General features: G+C 40.3%; 1 protein-coding gene across 1 annotated transcript in view; it reads left to right on the forward strand.

Annotated features, from left to right (window-relative positions):
- Positions 1-14,095, forward strand: part of TM9SF3 (transmembrane 9 superfamily member 3) — an 84,435-nt gene extending 70,340 nt beyond the window's left edge. Inside the window, exons 11-15 of the mRNA XM_050960166.1 lie at positions 2,204-2,272; positions 2,403-2,549; positions 3,040-3,123; positions 3,874-3,950; positions 12,468-14,095. Coding sequence (XP_050816123.1) covers positions 2,204-2,272; positions 2,403-2,549; positions 3,040-3,123; positions 3,874-3,950; positions 12,468-12,535 — 445 coding nt within the window. The 3' untranslated portion in view covers positions 12,536-14,095. The remainder of the gene's footprint in view (positions 1-2,203; positions 2,273-2,402; positions 2,550-3,039; positions 3,124-3,873; positions 3,951-12,467) is intronic.
- The last annotated feature ends 6,255 nt before the right edge of the window (positions 14,096-20,350 follow it).

Raw genomic sequence — 20,350 nt, forward strand, 5'->3', positions numbered from 1 at the left:
AGTTAAATTCAGTATCAGTGTGGGTAATATGAAGGGGTCATCTCTGGTAAGTGACAGTAATATCTACAGATACTGAGTAAAAAGAACAGGCGTACTTGTGCCACCTTAGAGACTAACAAATTTATTTGAACATAAGCTTTTGTGGGCTTATGCTCAAAAAAATTTGTTAGTCTCTAAGGTGCCACAAATACTCCTGTTCTTTTTGCGGATACAGACTAACATGGCTGCTACTCTGAGATACTGAGTATTAATTTTATTCATAAGTTTGTGGCATAGAATCACTATCGCATTACATAATTCCAAAAATTCTGAGCTAATAACTATTTCTTTGTAAAATATTTTCCTCATAAGTATTGGTCACTCAGATGCATGATCATTGTCTCTTGCAAGACTTTTGTGGAAGTTTGGGTTTAAACACATGAATTACATTGTTAAATGTAAGTGCAGTAAAAATATATTTCAGTAAGGGTCTGTCAAATGATGAGTTTAGGCTATTAATGAGGAAAGTATTAGGACTGTCGATTAATCGCAGTTAACTCATGCAATTAACTCAATCACGATTAAATATTATATCTATATATATGTATGTATGTATGCCTATAGATAAAAATAGATTAAATAAATCCCTGTAATGCCTAGATATGCTCAATCCTACATCAGCATGGGGAGATGGACTAGAAGACCTCTCAGGGTCCCTTCCAGTCCGACATTTCTCAATTTTGTTGATATACATACGGCTCTCGCTACCCTAGTCTTGAAAATGAAACACATTTTTTAGTGTAATGCTAATACTTGAGATGGTGCTACACAGTGAATGAAGACTCACAATGCCCTTGTGAAGAACGTGTATTCTGATATTAGGGATGGGGAAAGGCACACAATCTGTGATTTGCCTATGGTCACAAGACTTATCTGTGGCAGAGATGGAAATAAAATTAGATTGTCTGATGCTTATTCTTGTGCCTTAACCACAATACTATCTTGTATTATTAAAAGTGCCCCATAGCTGACTTGCTCAAATATATAGATAAGTTACATTGATAACACTTAGAGCAAGGGTCTCACCCGCAAGGTTATTGTCTGCGGCCTGCGAGCTCCTCACCCCCCACCCTCCCCCCTAGAGCAGCTCCAGCCCGATGCATACCGGTGGCAGGGCAGGCTCCCTGCCTGCCTGCCCTGCCCTGTGCTGGTTCGGGAAGCAGAAGGAATGTGAGAGAGGAGAGGCGCAGGTGTGTGTGTTGCTGTTGCTTCTGGCACCACCCCCAGCATCTCCCATTGGCTGCAGTTCCCTGTTCCCAGCCAATGGGAGATGCTGGGAGCAGTGCCTGAAGCAACAGCAACACAGGCTTCAGGTTTCATCCCCTGGACGCTGGCTTTGGACTTCTGCCTAGGTGGCGGGGCTCGAGCTTGGAAAAAATATCAGCGCAGCCACCAGCAAGGGCTGGTAGCTGTACTCTGAGGCCACCAAAAAAATTGTTCTGAGAACCCCTGCCTTAGAATATGTGCTATTTATGCTGAACAATCTTTTTCACCTTGCATTTAGCTGTGATGCTCTCTTCGAGTACTTTTTCCAGACCTGAAAGATTTGTCTCACCAACAGAAGTCAGTCCAATAAAAGATATTACCTCATCCACCTTGTCTCTCTAATGTCCTAGGACCTACACATCTACAACTACACTGCATACAATGATGGTAGATAGCACTTTCCATTTCAGAATTATTTTTACATACATTACATCATAGGGATTTTGTGGGGCTTTGTTACCTAGGTAAGTATTATGGGTAAGTTTTTAAAAAAAAAAACACAGGAGGCTGTAGTCGGGCTTCTAAATAAGTGGTCATATGCTCAAAAGCAGTGAGGTCCCATTAACTTCATTTGGCGCTGCTGAGGTGCTTTGTCCTCTTAGGACCTGACCCAAAGACCAGCTTAAGTGAATGGTGTTCAGCATGTAGACTTCCCATCAGGCATGAAGACTGGCATGAGTCTCTCACATGTTTTAAAAATCTAAGATTATTTTCTTTTTTAATACGATGGGTCTAGAGAGATTTATGCAGAGAATTTGTCCGAATGGATGCCTTTAATATGGCTTTTTTGGGTTTTATTAAGTGTTCCACTATTTGTCTTGGATATCTTTATTAATGAAATATAAAACTATAAATTTATCTAATATCAACATTGATTGCTATTTCTGTTATTTTGCAGGTTCATGGAACCAGCTGTTATTGTTTGCCTAGGAGGAATCCTCCCTTTTGGATCAATTTTCATTGAAATGTGAGGAGTTTTTTTGCATGGAATTAAGTTAGCTGTTGCTAGTAAATATATTATGCCTTATCAATTGAAACTGCTAAAAACGTGTAGTTACGATATAATAAAGTTGCCTATTTCTTTCAATTCTACTTAGGTATTTTATTTTCACTTCATTCTGGGCTTATAAGATCTACTATGTTTATGGCTTCATGATGTTGGTGCTGGTTATCCTCTGCATTGTGACAGTCTGTGTGACCATTGTATGTACGTACTTCCTGCTAAATGCAGAGGATTATAGGTGGTAAGTACCATTTTTGTTCATAAATGTCTTAATAGTGTACTATCTCAGAATCATAATACAGATTTGCAAGAGACTTTCCCTGTTGAAATAAAGTTTCTCTAAACACAAGTGGATTTTTTAAAAATCACCCTGTATCAAGCAAAGGCTGACATTAGAGTATGAATTGTTTGCAGTGTTGTTGTAGCCATGTTGGTCCCAGGATAACAGAGAAAAGGTAGGTGAGGTGAGTTCATTTGTAGTAAGAGCATGTTGATTACACACTCAAACTGTGTAGCCTAAAAAAGATACATAAAACAGAAGCTAATGAATATTTGATATTACTGACAAACGTTTTCCTGGAAGCCTGCTTTTCGCATGAAGCACAACATGTTTAGACAAGTAGATTTTTTTTTTCTGCTGCAGATTTCTCCTGTATCGTATGTTTTGTTGGGGAAACTTATTTTGTTTGGTCCATATCTGGTGGTGTGACAGACTTGTATGTGTTTTTCAGGCAATGGACGAGCTTTCTTTCTGCTGCATCAACTGCAATCTATGTTTACATGTATTCCTTTTACTACTACTTTTTCAAAACGAAGTAAGTGGTGGTTGTATCTTGTACGTCATAGGTCAGCATTTAGCAAATCAAACATTTGACCAAAAGAATTAAAAATAAGCTTACTTTGGAGTAACTGGTATATTGAGAAACTAAAAAAAAAAAGGACTGAAGAACATAAGGGCAGCCATACTGGGTCAGACCAAAGGTCGGTCTAGCCCAGTTTCCTATCTTCCGACAGTGGCCAATGCCAAATGCTTCAGAGGGAATGAACAGAACAGATAATCATCAAGTGATCCATTCCCTGTCACCCATTCCCAGCTTCTGGTAAACAAGCTAGGGACACCATTCATGCCCATCCTGGCTAATGGCCATTTATGGACCTATCCTCCATTAATTTATCTAGTTCTTTTTTGAGCCCTGTTATAGTCTTGGCCTTCACAACATCCTCTGGCAAAGCGTTTCATAGGTTGACTGTGCGTTGTGTGAATAAATACTTCCTTTTGTTTGTCTTAAACCTGTTGCCTATTAATTTCATTTGGTGACCCCTAGTTTTTGTATTATGAGGAAGAGTAAATAACACTTCCTTATTTACTTTCTCCACATCAGTCATGATTTTATAGTCCTCTATCATATCCCCCCTTAGTCATCTCTATTCCAAGCTGAAAAGTCCCAGTCTTATTAATCTCTCCTCATACGGAAACCATTCCATCCTCCTAGTAATTTTTGTTGTCCTTTTCTGAACCTATACCTGTGGTATAAATTACTATCTCTCTTCTCTCTTTTTTTCAGAATGTATGGCTTGTTTCAAACATCATTTTACTTTGGTTACATGGCGGTATTTAGCACAGCCTTGGGGATAATGTGTGGTAAGTTCAGAATATACTCAAATCTGCTATGTGTATATCATAAATTCACAGATCTCTATTTTCAAAATGCCTTGTAAATAATTTTACTTCTGTATGTATTATTAAAGAAAACATACTATCCTTGAAAATAATCTTCCAATTTCTGGCTTATATGCTTGGTTTTTCATTTTATACCAGCCTAGTAGTTTGCGTGAACTGTTTTTTCAGAAGTGAAGACGCATCTCCTATGTGCTATGCAGAAAATAAGACAGGGCTGAAAGAATAAAATAATACTATAATCAAAGGTTGAATTTCTAACACACCTAAGCTTTTCACAATGAATTCCATATTAACTAGAGTCCTTTATCTTTTTCAGTTTGAGATTATTTCTTTAGCATCTGGAGGGGGAACTAGATTTCCAGGCATCCATTTAAACTGTGCCCTGAAACTCTTAACTCTATTATTTATTTAATTATTTTTTTATTTATTTATGAAATTTGAAAATGGAAGTCCTTAGTTCAGGATGGTCAGTTGAACAAATACTTCTCATTCTATTCACTGCTGACATACTCTCCCAGTACTAGGCTGAGGACATGAGCAGCAAGGATTTTCGGCGCAGGCACTGAGTGAGGAAGATTCTGCCTTGAATTGTCACCCAGCAGTGAAATGCATGAGCCTCATGTTGTAATGCAAAGGTTATAAAAGGGATATGGCTCCTGACCACCACTTTTTTTTTCTTTTTTTCTTTTTTTTTTTTTTTTGCCACTTAACTGCTTCAAGTGCTTGTAGCAGTCTGGCTCACACGAGACCTAAACTCTTCTGTAGTTTTTGGGGTTTTAGGGTAGTTAGGTAAGTCATTAATCTATACTATTCCAAAGTGTAAAAAACTTTTAATCCCAAGGCTGCAGCATGCAACAGATCAGGATTAAATCACTGTGGTGCAGCAAGGACACAGTGCTAGTAGCTGGTCACCACTATTAGTCATGAGAAAGTACATTACCCAGGTTATCTGTTTGGCCTAGGCCATCATCTCCAGCCATGGCTCTTACAGACAGAACGGAAGACTAGAGCTAACCATGGTAGAGGAGTCGTCACCCTTCCCAGGAACTGTAGTCCAAGACCCAAACAGTTCTGAGGCCATAGGTACAATAGAGCACTTCACTTGACAGGAGGTAACTGAACAGTGCTTGACAGACTTTCTGGTAAGAGGGAGCCACACAGCAACAGCCCCAAATCCCTTGGTGCCAGTAAGCGTTTGATATGTTCTCCGGGGTTCACTCTTTCTGAAGCCAGAAGTTGTGTTCCCAGCACTGGATAAACTAAAGTTCCATCTAAGGCTTTAAAACATTAAAACAAAAAACATTCTTCACACCCAAAAATCATATAGGCAGAAGGAAAGGCACATTAGGGCCCGTGGTCCATCATTTGTCAGTGTCTCTGACACAGAGGTATTTTCTAGAAAATCCCTCAGCAGTACCATCTAAAGAAGCAGCTGTGAGCCTTGGCTCTGGTGCTGACATTGCCCCTGTGCTGAGTCCATTCGCTCCACCACCCCAGGACAGGACTGTCGTCCAAATGGGCTGCTCGTCGTGCATCAAGAGAGATGGTTTCCTCCACACTCATCTCTTTAGCAGACTCAAATATCCAGTGAAGGACTCATGGATGGTCTCAGCACCATCTGGGATGGCGCAGAGTGCTCAGTCTAGTAACTCTCAGTACCGGGGGTATCTTGGGAGTGGAGAGAATGCAGAAGAGACCTGTTTTTTCTGGAAAGGAATGAGGAAGCAAATGTTACAAATATTGACAAATAAGCAAAGAATGCGGTGCTCTTTCATACATTTGGTTTCATTGCTTGTTAGATGCTGTTTGAGCAGACCTTTGGATAAGAGTGTAGTAAATCACATGGAAGTTCACTTGGTGAATTTAGTATATTCACCTGTTGGCTTTTTTAGTTCTTTCCCTCACATGTTTTTGAAAGTGCAAATTGGTTCTTTCCCATTTTTGCACAATATGACTGGCTTTATTCGTGCAAGCCTACAGTCTTGTTTTACAATTCCCTACACATACAAATATTTCTTTGCTCCTAGTGGGAGTACTTGCATATGGGTTACCGATGTCCATAAGGATTTGCAGGCTCAGGGCACAAATAGATTCAATATCCACCACTTATGCTTCATGCATATATTTTCTTCTCTTTAGAAGAGCCAAGAAGGTAATTTCATGACATTTACAAGGAAAAAGAAATGTGGGCTACTCTAAATTAAGTGCTTTCCCGGCTCAATTCTCATCTTTCCTCTTGAAGTCTTTGGCACATTACAAGGTTCCCCCACTGTTCTGGCAGTCTCTCAGCTATTTTTCCTTTAGCAGGCTTTTATATACCTTTCAGCTCTTAATTTTTTTTTTCTTCAAGTGTTCAGCCTGGTACTGATTAAAATGTCTAATGTCAGGAACTGAGTGTTGTCATAAACAGATAGCTAAGGGTTAATGTCTCTTCCACCTGAAGCACCTGACCAGAGGACCAATCAGGAAACCGGATTTTTTCAACTCTGGGTGGAGGGAGTTTGTATCTGAGTCTTTGTTTTCTGGCTGCCTGCTTTCTCTGAGCTTTGGAGAAGTAGTTTCTTTTTTCTAGTCTTCTGTTTCCAAGTGTAAGGACAAAGAGATCAGATAGTAAGTTATATGGTTTCTTTTCTTTGGTATTTGCATGAATATAAGTGCTGGAGTGCTTTGATTTGTCTTCTTTTTGAATAAGGCTGTTTATTCAAAATTCTTTTAAGCAATTGACCCTGTGTTGTATCATCTTAATACAGAGAGCACATTTGTATGTATTTTTCTTTCTTTTTATATAAAGCTTTCTTTTAAGACCTGTTGGAGTTTTTCTTTACTTCAGGGAAATTGAGTCTGTACTCACCAGGGAATTGGTGGGAGGAAGAAGTCAAGGGGAGATCTGTGTGTTGGATTGCTAGCCTAATTTTGCATTCCCTCTGGGGGAATAGGAAAGTACTTTTTGTTTCCAGGAGTGGGAACAGAGAGGGAGATTCACTCTGTTTGGATTCACAGAGCTTGTGTCTGTGTATCTCTCCAGGAGCACCTGGAGGGGGGAAGGGAAAAAGGATTATTTCCCTTGGTTGTGAGACTCAAGGGATTTGGGTCTTGGGGTCCCCAGGGAAGGTTTTTCAGAGGGACCAGAGTGCCCCAAAACACTCTAATTTTTTGGTTATTACAAGTGTGTCCATCGGTTTTTGTAATTAAAATGTTTTAAAAGAAAATGGAAAGGGAAAATCTTTGCTTTCTTGTTACTGTGAAAAAGTATTTGAAACAGTAAGGAGAGATCTAGGTTTTTACTACCCAAATATTTCTTCAAAATCAGACAACAATCCATTTTGTGCATTAAATTCATATTCAGCACGGCTAACAAAGTGTGTTTAAAAAAATGTGCACTGTGCATGCTTTTTACTGCTAATCTATTATGAAACAATGCATGGAGGGACGATGCTCATGCACGTGGCTATCTGTAGGATCATGCAATCGAATGCTTTTGGAATCAATTAACCTGAACTTGCCTGCTTTGGCGTCCCTGTACATTTAGGTCACCCAATCATAAATCTCCCGACTGTGTTTAGCTAACTCAGATTTCACACACTGTGAGGTACTTTGATGACTGGAGAACACTGCTCCCTATAGAGCATGAGCGCTTTGAAAATGGCCGTGGGGAGTTCCCTAGAACTTCCAGACCTTTGATCTTAATGCAGGAGACAGATAAAACTTTAAAAATCCCCATCTCTTTAAATAGCATAGGGAGGCGCTCATCTGATCTGGGTAACCATTCTTCATGCCCTCGTGGCTTACTAACTTCATATTGTCCTTGCTTAATTCAGTTGCATATATGGTGCACTTGACAGTGGCACGTTCAGATAAATACTTACAATGTTTACTCCCTTCCTTGGAGTTTCTTAACTCCTGTGTATACAAAATCACAACTCTGATTTGCATTAGAAGTTTTGTGGTATTAGGAACACAGAATCATGAAGATTAGGGTTGGAAGACACCTCAGGAGGTCATCTAGTCCAACCCCCTTCTCAAAGCAACAGTGAGGAAACTGTTTCTTTTATGATTCAGGGGTTCCTGATTGTTTGGATCCTTTGAGTTTTGCTTTACATGCTTATGAAAGTTTATGGTTCTGATGAGGTGGACTGTTTACAGTTACTCCATTAAACAAGTATTGGCTAACAGGATATCTGTGAGCAAAGTCCCTTGAAAAAACCCCCTAGCCAAAATACAATTTTTCTTACTTGATGGGTTATACCTGTAAGTAAAATTCTTACTCAAAAGTTACAAATAATAGTCTTTATACCTGGGTCTGGGTTCCAAGTAGAGAGTGTCAGGAACTCCTGTATTGCCAGTGTTCTAAGCCAGGAGTTCTCAACCTTTTTCTTTCCGAGGCCCCCCCAAACATGCTATAAAAACTATGGGGCCCAGTGGGGGCAGGGGGCTCTTGACTTTAACCACTGGGTAGGGAGAAGGGGGAACTGGGGCTTCTGTTCTGCAGGGGATTGGGTGTGTGGCGCTGAAGGCTTCTGCCCCGCAGGGGTGCTGGGGCTCAGGGCTTTAGACCTGCGGGAGCACCAGAGCTGAGAGCTTTAGCCCCATGGCTTCACACTCAGCTTTAGTCCCGGGAACGGGAGGGGTCACCGGGGATTGGGGCTTTAGCCCCAGAGGGAGTACTAGGGCTCCGGACTCCCTGCGGCTCTGATCCTGGTTTCAGTCCCAGGAGGCTGGCGCTAGACCTCAGGTCTTCAACCTCATGGCTGCTTTTCTAGTTTCAGCCCCGTGGGGGCACTGAGCCTTGGGGCTCCCTGTGGTTCTACTCTAGGTTTTAGCTGCATGCTTCAGACACAGGGCCCTGTGGCCCCTGAAACCAGCTTGAGGCCACGGATCCCTGGTTGAGAACTGCTGTTCTATAGCAGATACCCTCACCTGGGGTAGCACACACTCTGTTCATTTCCTTCCTTGGCTAACACAGTGACATTCTATGCTACTGCATTGCCCACAACTTTAGCTAAGTTTCAGAGTGGTAGCTGTGTTAGTCTGGATCTGTAAAAGCAGCAGAGAATCCTGTGGCACCTTATAGACTAACAGACGTTTTGGAGCATGAGCTTTCGTGGGTGGGTGCGGCATCTGAAGAAGTGGGTATTCACCCACGAAAGCTCATACTCCAAAACGTCTGTTAGTCTATAAGGTGCCACAGGATTCTTTGCAACTTTAGCTAACACTTTCTAGTTGTTAGCTGAGGAATGGTATCTCTTCCTTCTTGCCTTGCAAGGCCAACTTGTATTTAAATAAGTAGCTTAGTGAGCAGCATTAGTCTTAGTTTCTCGTGCTGTTTATATAATGTCTGCGAAGCGGCCTGGGGGCTTCAAGCCATACTTTGGATGCAGTCATAAATTGTCCCTCATGGATATGACTACTGCCCAAGATTAAGGGTGGGCCATGACTTGTTTCTGTGGCTGAGATCAGTGGCCTGATGTCTCCTCCAAACTGCCAGGACCTAACTTGAACGTTTTAAGGGTCTGTTGGCCTCCCAAGCTTCTGTAGTGTCTGACATCACTATGCTCCAGAGGACCTCAAAGCACAAGTGTCGAAATGCTTCAGAGTACCTCGGCTTAAATAGAATTTAAACTGTTGACATTGTCTGCTTTGGTGCAGGCAGAAAGTTACAAATCTTTCAGCAGTAGTTCAACACCTTTAGAGTGGGCAGCTATTGCCGGCAAGGCTGGAAGGCAAGGTTTTGACATGCTCAAGGAATTCTGAGAACATCCCTGATGTTTGACTAAGTTCAACACAGACTATTAGAGAAGACCACTAAACTAGCCTGGCCACATCTAGTTCTTCCAAGTCTTTCCAAGTCATCAAGCAATCTACTCCAACCCCAGTAGTACTGACTGAATTCATTTAATCCTATTGCCTTGGCCAAGTCATTAATACGTACGCCATATCTGCTAGCTAGATAAGGCACAGTCATGATGCCGAACCTGCTTAGACTATCATATGCTGATACTTAAGCCCCTTGCTCTTGATGCGCTCCTTTCTGAACCATTAGCTAGCTTGGTACTGATGGCCTGATCTAACTCAGATACATCTGGCATATCTTTTGGTTTCACAGTCATAGCTTGCTATTTGAGGCTAATGGGAGGACTTGCTTAGTAGCCTGGAAGATCCAAAGGACTCCTCAGTCCTTATGAGTTTATAGGAAGTCTGAAGAGAGCCCGAAGATTTTTCTGCGCTTTGAAACATCCCATCCTGCCAGTAGCTTGGTTGTGCCTGTGCGTTCATTCCTTAACTGGTTGTTGAAGGATATATATCAGGAATTTCAAAAGGGCTGAGCACAATTACTTTGCACCAAAGAATATTACAACTTACTTCCTCCCACTTCCCCCTCCCCCCACCTCCCTGAAAACTTATTGGTAGAGATGGCTGTGCATGTGAGTAAGATCTCTGGTTCAGCTCTTCTGGATCATAATTCTAAGCACGAAGGTGCTCTTTGGATCTTTCTGCCACTGCCACCATGATGCTGGAGTCACCCTAGTTCATACTGAAATACCTAAATTCTTAGCTTGTACCCATGAGCTAAAAGGAGTATATGAATGCCACATCTCAGACCAAAGCCTATTTTCTCCGTTGGAGAGTTTTATGATATGTCTGCGTTTGAGCTGGGAGGTGTGATTCCCAGGCTATGTAGACATGCCATGCTAATTGTGCTTGAGCTGGCACTCCAACTACAGCAGTGATGGACACCTTTCTTCACCATTCCTTGGAGAAAGGCCTCCATATGTACCTTTCGTCCTCCCCCATCCAAAAGTTCTGACATGTCTCAGGAGCGACAAATACTCAATCATCTTAAAAGCCCCATTTTGGTCAAGACGCATCTTATTCTTGATCCCTTTCAAAGTTGGCAGTGTTTAAGATTTAGTTTCCTTTTATGTGGCACTCTTAATTAAGCTTTAATCAACCAGCATGACGCTATTTTTTTGGTTTACCTTTGTTTTATCCTGTGACCCATCATTGTAGTATCTGAGCACCTTCCATATGAAGTGTCTAGTGGAATTCATGGAGTCTCTGGTGCTTCTCCCTTTTTGGAGTAGAAATTCTGCTTTGATAGGGTTTTTGTTTTGATTTGATTTCTCCTTTGGTTTGGCTAGTAGAAGTGGGTATCAGTGAATGCCATTCTTATGGTAGAAAGGCTTTTCCAAAGTGGAAAGTTTTTTTGCAGGATTTCTCTAAAGATGTTCAGGCTCTGGAATCACCTGTTCTTCTCTGGAAGTTTTGTTCATATCTGGATCTCCTTTTCAAGTGCTTTGGACCCCCTTTATCTCAGATGCTTCATCCTGGGCTTTAATCTGTGTTGTCGCAGAGGAGCACCACTGTGAGTTTTCCTTGTATAACGTATTCTGGAAAGAACATCTTAATAAACTTGGGCTTTTATCGGTGGTGGTTACAGCCCTTAGATTGTCACCCAGCTTTTGGTTTCATTTCACACCATAGAGTGAGTCAGACTGGCTGAGTAACTGCAGTTCTCTTGATTCTTACCAGGTTTGCACCTTGAGTGTCACGTTAGCTTATCGTCACAGATTGGCATCCACAGTAACATTCCGTTTGTTCCTGTTTGGGAGGTATGCAGTTAGGGTGACCAGATGTCCCGATTTTATAGGGACAGTCCTGATTTTTGGGTCTTTCTTATATAGTCTCCTATTACCCCCAATCCCTGTCCCGATTTTCACATTTGCTGTCTGGTCACCCTATATGCAGTACAGTCATGTAGCACTCTCTGTGCTACTGCTTACTCAGCCTTGCGTATCCATCTTAAATTCTAGGTTTGGCCTACTGGAGTTGCAGAACCTGCTTCTGGAATGAGTTCTTGCTCTCTTGCCATCTGAGTGTCTATTTTGTTAGGAGGCCCTTTATTACTGCGATGTATTGTTCAATCCGAAACTGTTTCCATCCTCAGACATCTAATGTCCTGTTCCTTTATTACTGCTGGGGTCCAAGCATACTCGCCTCATGACTCTTACTAATTTGAAAACTGCAGGTTGCAATTTCCTTTTAACAACTTATTGCTATTCATTTCGACCTCATGGTGAGAAAAAGAACATTCACTTTCAGAAAGTATGTAGCTTATAATAAAGCCCACCTACCCCAGAGATTTGGGAATGTTTTGCTTTCTACCCTTTGCTTGGAGGAAAGGACCTGATTATTAGAAGCAGTAGGGGGCACTGCTATATTATCAGGGCAAGGGAGCATAGTCTTCTGGGCAGATGGTTTAATGGATTTAGATCTTTAGAGCTATGGGAGTTCTTGCCAGTTATTCACTGGGAGCATGGATAATTGTATACAGTTAGAGAACAAGTATCCTCAGGTCAGTAATTGTCTTTTTTTCAGAATGAATGGCTTAAATGACTAAGAACAGTGTATTTGTATTTGTTTTATGTTAATAGTTATTAGGTGATCTCTAAAATATACATTTTGTTTTTTGTTTTGCAGGAGCGATTGGTTACATGGGAACAAGTGCCTTTGTTCGTAAAATCTACACTAATGTGAAAATTGACTAAGGAAATAAGAAAACTGAACTATGGATCAGTTACTGTTTTCAATGGGGGATGAACTTGCACAACAAAAAGCGCAAGAAGAGAGTTGGGTTTTAACACTGGGCCTCGTGTGGGTCTGCATTTTGTGGATGGCTTAAAGTAACATCTATTTTCATTGATCCTAGATTCTTACTGACTGCTTTCTCCAACTGTTCACAGCAAATGCTTGGATTATATGCAGTAGGCATTACTACAGTACATGGCTAATCTTCCCAAAAAAAACCTAGCTCATTAAAGATGAATAGGCTAGCTCTCTTCAGTGAAGAGGACAAACAGTTTATTTCAAGAATTTGTTCCATTCAATAAAAAGAGGCAAATTTGGCTGCTAAAAGTGCTTGATTAGTAGTCTTCCTGGTACTTCACATTTCTAAATTATCTAAAAATGCTGTTTCAGAAAGATTACTTTTCTGGTTTTCACTGCCATTGTCAGGATAGAAGTATGTTTCGTATTTTGACTCTGGGTGCTTCTTTTCGTTCATTTGCAGTATCAGCTATCCCTCCACCCATTTGTCTAAAAAAAATAATTTTAAAAATATATTAAACTCACCTGCATGTAATATATCAGCAGTCACTCTAGTTGGACCAACTTCCCGTTTATTTATCTTTAAAGTAATATCCAGCTACATCTTGAAACCATCCAAAGAAGATACAATCTGAAGACAGTGCAATTTACTGTACAGTTAGAAAGCAAAATGTTAAATGAAGAGGATGCTGTTTGTTTTTATTAAACGTTTTGAGGTCTAGATTAAAACAAAACCAGCGTTTTAACTGAATGTCTAAAGTGATTCTCCTTTTTTTCCAAAGTTAGTCTTTTTTTTGGTTTGGGTTTGAATGAAGGCTTTCCTTAAGACATTATAAAGTGGTAATAAGTGTATATAACATTAAATAATGTAACTTAGGTGTAGATCCCAAATGTATTTGGATGTACAGATTTACTACAGAGTACTTTTTTCTGATGATTTGGTGTACAAATGTGTGAATTTGGGTGGCTTTTTACATCTTGCCTGCCATTGCATGAAACTTCGGGGTTTCCTCACAATGTGTGTATGTCCTCCTTTCTGGTCTGTTTCCTTTCTGAAGCTCTTACAGGAGTTAACATTTGTAATTTAGAACATTTTAATTTTTGTTTAATCCTATCTGGACACTTATGTAACATCTAAAGCACGGTTGCTTTAGAGTGTTCAGAAAACTAAAATAAACTTTTCAGACAAAAATGTTCTGATTGTGAAAATAGATGAATTTGCAGTTGAAAATGTTTGTTTAAAAAGGCAAGGCTATTGAATGCCATTTTCTGTATACAGTATTACTGTGCTTTTCAAATATCGAAAACCCACGCTTCAAAGTCTGAGAGAGTTTGCCTACATCCAGGCTGCACAGTACAGTTCCAAAGATGGCCAGCTGAGAGAGATCCTTTTTGACTGAAATGTTTATGGGGAAATCTGTTGATCCAACTAGTATACTGGAGCGAAGAAATGAGAGGAGCACTAATATAAACAGGCAAATAAAGGTTAAGATTTTCTAAGACCATTGAGTATTAATTGTGTAGTATTCTTGGCTAGAAGGATTCGTCATTTGTTTTCATGAGAGATTTAAAGGCCACTCAGCTTGGGATTTTGGCACATGCCATATAGGGATGGCTTTTATAAGACAGTCTGTTTGGAACATAACATCTGCCTCAGAAAATGCAACTTGTTGAATTAAAAAGAAAAAGGACAGTGACCCTATGCAAATGGTATTTGTATTAATTATCCCTAAATTGTGTATTTGCAAAACATACCATTTTTGAGCTGAGGGATGAAATACCATTCCACCCTTGAAGAGGGGAGAACTGAACTCATAGGAAGTATTTATTACAAGGTACGTTTCCAGAAAATTGTGCATCCTGTGTATATTTTATGTAAAGTATGTGAGCTTCAAATGACTGGAACAAGATAATTCCACTGAATAGGGAAAATGCAGCCAAATCCAGAGATACGAAAGGGATTATATCCTACATATTCTGTTGAAATTTTATCCGTATAGATCCATAAAAATCTCTACACACACACTGGTTTTCTTGGCCAATGTTAACTGATCTTTGCAGGAAAAGGGAAGTGGCATTTAAAATAAGTGTATAGTTGTAGCAATATTTTGCTGTTTGATATAAGATAGTTGTAGTTTAAAAGCACATAGACTGACTGAAGGGGAGCATAAACTTGGTCAGCAATTATTTTGCCTTAACAAAATGACTGTTGCACAAAATGTAGTCTTTAAACAAAAATGTTTTTTGTACTTGTTCCCTCTAGTGACTTTCCTAGCCCTCTTCTGTTGAATGTTCTTCTGAATGTAAAGTGAAAATCAGTTATCAAACACAATAAATACATTGTGCCCCTCTGTGGTACAAGATTTGGAAAGGGATTATTAATAAATAATGGGTCTGTATCACTGTATTTAGGGTACTGGGATATGATTAGTCTATCAGAAATGTCATAAATCATTTGTGAATTTCATTTAATTGGTTGTCTTGTAGTTGGATTTCTTTTTAATGCTACAGAACTGCATGCTGCATATTTCCTTTCTCCATCCTCTGGCATTATTACCTTCAGAAAATCCAGATAGCACACTATACTTTTTAAATTGACATTGAAAAGATACAAACCATGATTTCATTTCTGCAGGTATGTTCCTCTGGAGAAATACTCTACGGTTTAAATAATTGACATTTTTACACTTCTATCCTAGTGCAGGAATAGGTGTTTCTGCTTTTGAAGGATTGTGAAGTGTGACTGCTTTGTTATTTTGAACTGCTTGTCCTTGTCATGGTTGCTGTTCGAGCAGAGCTTAGTTATTAGCTCAAGTTACTGTGGATACCACGTTAACCATCTCGGGTAATAGGATGCGGAAGCTCTTGGCTTAGGCAACATAGCCCTTCCTCTGTTGTGGGTGAAATAAAGATCTTACGCCTAATATTTCTCCTACCATTGCCTCTTGTCAGTTCTTGAATTGGCTTTAAAGCCATCTGTTAGGAACTCTTCAGTTTGGCTCTTCCTATTTTGATACAGATGACTTTTGCTGAATTTACTAAATGGTGATGTATAGCAATAGCCCATCTCAGCCAAATGTGTTGGATAAATTCAACGGTGAATGTTTTGAATTTAGGAAGGATGTGAATAGAATGCAGCTGTAGTACTTACTTCAGGAAAAAGGAGCATGCTACGTTAGAGATTTAAGTTGTTTATTTTGTAGTCATTTTTATTGGACTTTTGACATCTGGTTGCATAGGAGCATCAGTGTAACTTAAAAGGCAGTTATAGTTGCAAAAGTGTCTAGATAAAATTGATTGTGCGTGACTGAAAACTCGCTGTCTCTGTTCAGAGGGATCTATTCATTTTAGTGGCAAATTTAGATTTTACTATTATCAGCACTGCAGAGTCAACAGTAATGAGTTGGAATTTATTCTGGTTCTGTCAACAGTAAATTCTAGTTGCATGACCCATTCAGTTACATATATGCAGTTCTACTGAAGGACATGGAACTAAGGACAGAATTTAGTCTGCTGAAACTTAGTGGTAATGATGTATAAACTAAAAAGAATCCAGCCTGACTTTCAGATTTAAGGACTACAGCTGGAGGTAACTCATGTAAATTGAGTGTGTTTGAGCTAGACTCAAGTGTACATGCTGAAATTTCTTAAATTCCTATTAGCATTGTCTCTGGTCCAGACCTGTATAATAGTCAAGGATCTGATAGCTGGACCCCATTTTGTCATTGTTTTTGCTAAACCTGCTGCAGCGGGACTCCCACCATTACTATAATCACTTCAGCTGAATCGGAAAGGGCTCCCAAGTGAATCAGATTTCCCGATTTTTCCCAAACATGGACAAGACTTGAGGCACAAATGTAATGCCGTTTGTTGTTCTTTTAGACTAGAACCGGACTTGAGAATGCAAAACTCTGTGCTGATGCATTTCCATCCTTCAGGAGCAGCTCTTCAGTTCTTTCATCTTTCCCAACGTGGGAGTTCCAAAGTGTCTTTTTGGAATAGAAATGATTTCCTTCCAGAGAAAAATGCATGCAGTTAGAAAGCTAGGTAACTTTTTTCTCTGGGAGATGCATTTAAATCCTAGAATTAATGCTAATGTTTCGTTGTCATACGTTTGGGAGTTACCTAGCGAATGGGTTTTCAACCTGGAGGTGATAACCTGCTCTTTTTTCATGGCTAGGTAGAAGTGATCCTGAAACTTTTTTCTGTTGCAACCTTGGAGTCATGGTATAGCAAAAGAAAACCAAATGGCCTAGACCAATGGCTTTCAGCTTGTCATCCACGGACCCCTGGGAGTCCACAGACCATGTCTAAGATTTCCAGAGGAAATCTCCATTTGAAATTTTTTAGGGGTCTGCAAATGAAAAAAGGTCAAACCACTGGTCTATACAATTGCAACTCTTACAGTATCTTGTAAAGTGACATTAGTGAGTTCTAATGCATGAAGAAAATCTAAATAATATGGGGGGAGGACCAAAAAAGGGTGCGCCCATTTGTTTGTTTTGGGAGAGGCTAGTCCTATATGTTGAATTAGCCTCTGTTTGAAGAGAAACTGATGACCGTGAACTCATGTTTAGGCTTTCTAAAGGTCTATTTTCAAGGCTTTTCCATTTCATTCTCATCAGTATACTGATAGAGTATAAGAATTGCAAAAGATTCTTACAGAGGAAAGGTTGATACAAAACACAAGGGGAAAATTGTTACTTGCTGGTATATTCATCTTATAAGCACTTGTGGTCTGTGGAAACAGTAGCTTGCTAACCAGCAGTACTATCAAGGCAAGGCCATGTATTGGGTACTTGCTGAAGTTCTATGCGTTGTAACGTAAGTTTCTTTTTAAATAATTAAATTTAACCCCCCAGATACTTTCTTTTTATTCTAGACAGAATATTCATAAGAGTATACAAGAGTTAATGTGAAATGTTCAAAAAGCAACTTCTATCTATGGCTCCTTTGCATGAGTACACGTAACGTGCTGTGTTTTTATAATAGCAGATTAATATAGAAGTAGAATATTGCTTACATTTTACAGAAGAACTTGTTTTTCCACCTTTTCTAGCACAGGTTAGAGCATGTTCCTGTTGTGATTAACTTGTTTGTTCATTACAACATGGCACTATCAGGTAAAATTGATCATTTTATTAAAAAGGTTGACAATGGCCAAGAACAAGCTGAAGTGCTTTACTGAATAGGGATGGTTTGCTAAATTCAACCCCAAAAGTAGAAGGGTGAACAAACTTGGAAAATTTTAAATATTTTTACAAAAATACTTTTTACTAAAAAATTATTAAATGGAAGTTTGATCTGCACTGCAGGAATCTGTCACATTGAGGCCAATAAACTTTGAAAAAATCCTTGTAATGGAGACATTAGAAAGACCCCTTGTAGCCTTTTTAACTTCTTTCTGTGTAAGTGAGGAAACTTCACAGGTGAGGAAGTTATTCAATGCGTACAAGTGAAAAGTTTTATAAATGGAGGCAATATACTTTATGCCACAAGCCGGTTTAGCCAACAGTTGATAAATGTTAGGACACTGAAGATTTACATCCTTTGAATTGGAGAATTTCTCAAATCTTATTTGTATTTCAGCCCATAAACCTAACAAAAAAATTTGCTCTGATCAAGTAGGGATGCTTTTTACAGCAGTAGGTCTTGTTGGAAAAAGGCTGGCTAATGAAACAATAAATTTCTTTCTGGCAAAAGGATTTGAAGATGTACAGTGGCCAAGTTTTGGTGGAGCTTTGTAGAAGGTTGTTCTGAAAGTCCAGAGTGGTAATTGGTCTTCTACCTGGTATGCAGAGGTGTCTACATCTAAAGTCACTTATTGCTGAGAATAATTCCAAGCATTGGGATCAGAGAATATCGGGAAATATTTAATTTCCTTAAAGGGAAGTTATTGTATGCAGTCTGTTGTACTTTCATTTTCTCAAGGTTTTTCTTTTATCTGTAAATTTCCAATGCCTGTAATGTACCAGGGCAATAAAATCGTAGTCTTAAAAAGAACCTCAAGGCTCAACAATAGCTAAAGAATGGCTTCTGTTGGCCTAGTTAGGAGGAGGGAAGGCTCCCTTTTTGCATCATCTGGGGTGTCTGCTGCTTAGGAATCACAAGCATCTTGGTTTAACTATCACTTTAATTTGCTAGGAAAGTGGTGTATTGTATGCATTGCTGCAAGCTGCTATCCTAGTGTGTGCTGTAGCAATGTGCCCTCAGATGTAGTGCAACAATGGAATGGAAACTCTATTTGTTTCCCTCTTGTGTCTCGCCAGCAGTTAGCAGGTGAACTAATTAGCATTGTCCCTGCTTTATTTGGAGGTCTAATCAAAAGGAGGTCTAGTGCTTTTACCAAAGCAGGAACACCTTCAAGCCTAAGAACTGGAGAAAATTCTATGTCAAATAACTCTGCTTTCTAATACAATCATTCAGTGGTACGGGGATGCGGTTAGGAACCTTAAATTCAGTATTTAGACTCTGTAAAAGCTTTTTAAACAGTTGTAATTACAACCTTTTTTCATTAACCGAAAACGGTTTGTAGTTGAGCTTTACCTAAGGGTATGGCTACACTTACATTTGTGCAGCACTGGGAGTTACAGCTGTGTTCGTACAGCTATGTAGGGACAGCGCTGCAGTGTGGCCACACTGACAGCTACCACATTTGCAGCGCTGTTGGGAGTGGTGCATTGTGGACAGGTATCCCACAGAGCACCTCGTCCCATTTTGGTGCTGTGGATTGTGGGAAGGGGACGGAAGGGTGCGGGTCATTCCGCTTCCTGTCTCAACACCCCGTGGTGCATCGCTACACATCCCAGCAGTGTGGCACCATTGTGAGTCTGCAGCGCGATTTCTGTTAGAAATGGAGCCTGAGCGGCTGAGTACCTTGCTGATGAACATTGCCAGCACATCACGTTTGGCAGTTGAGCTATTCCTTCAGCTCCAAAGTGACAATGAGGAGTCAGACGATGATATTGATTCGCCTGACGCGCAAGACACTAAATTGCTTGTGGCAGTAACGGACGTGCTCAGCACCGTGGAACGCCGCCTTTGAGCTCGGGAAACAAGCACTGAGTGGAGGGATCACATCGTCCTGCAAGTCTGGGATGACGAGCAGTGGCTGCAGAACTTTCGGATGAGAAAAGTCACTTTCATGGGACTGTGTGAGGAACTCGCCCCCACCCTGCGGCGCAAGGACACGAGATTGAGAGCTGCCCTGTCAGTGGAGAAGCGGGTGGCTATTGCAATCTGGAAGATGGCAACTCCAGACAGCTACTGATCGGTCGCGAACCAGTTTGGAGTGGGAAAGTCGACCATTGGAATAGTGTTGATGCAAGTTTGCAGGGCCATTAATCGCATCCTGCTAAGAAGAACCGTGACTCTGGGGAACGTGCAGGACATTGTGGATGGCTTTGCACAAATGGGTTTCCCTAACTGTGGAGGGGCGATAGATGGGATGCATATTCCTATTCTGGCACCACCCCACCTGGCATCCAAGTACATTAATCGGAAGGAGTATTTCTCTATGGTTCTCCAAGTGCTTGTGGATCACCGTGGGCATTTCACTGACATTTACACAGGATGGCCTGGAAAGATGCATGATGCACGCATCTTTTGGAACAGTGCCCTGTTCAGGAAGCTGCAGGCTGGGACTTTTTTCCCAGACTGCAAGATCACAGTAGGGGATGTCGAAATGCCCATTGTGATCCCGCTTACCCCTTAATGCCATGGCTCATGAAATTATATACAGGGAAGCTTGGCAGGAG

The sequence above is a fragment of the Gopherus flavomarginatus genome, chromosome 6 (genome assembly GCF_025201925.1).
Source record: "Gopherus flavomarginatus isolate rGopFla2 chromosome 6, rGopFla2.mat.asm, whole genome shotgun sequence".
NCBI lineage: Eukaryota > Metazoa > Chordata > Testudines > Testudinidae > Gopherus > Gopherus flavomarginatus.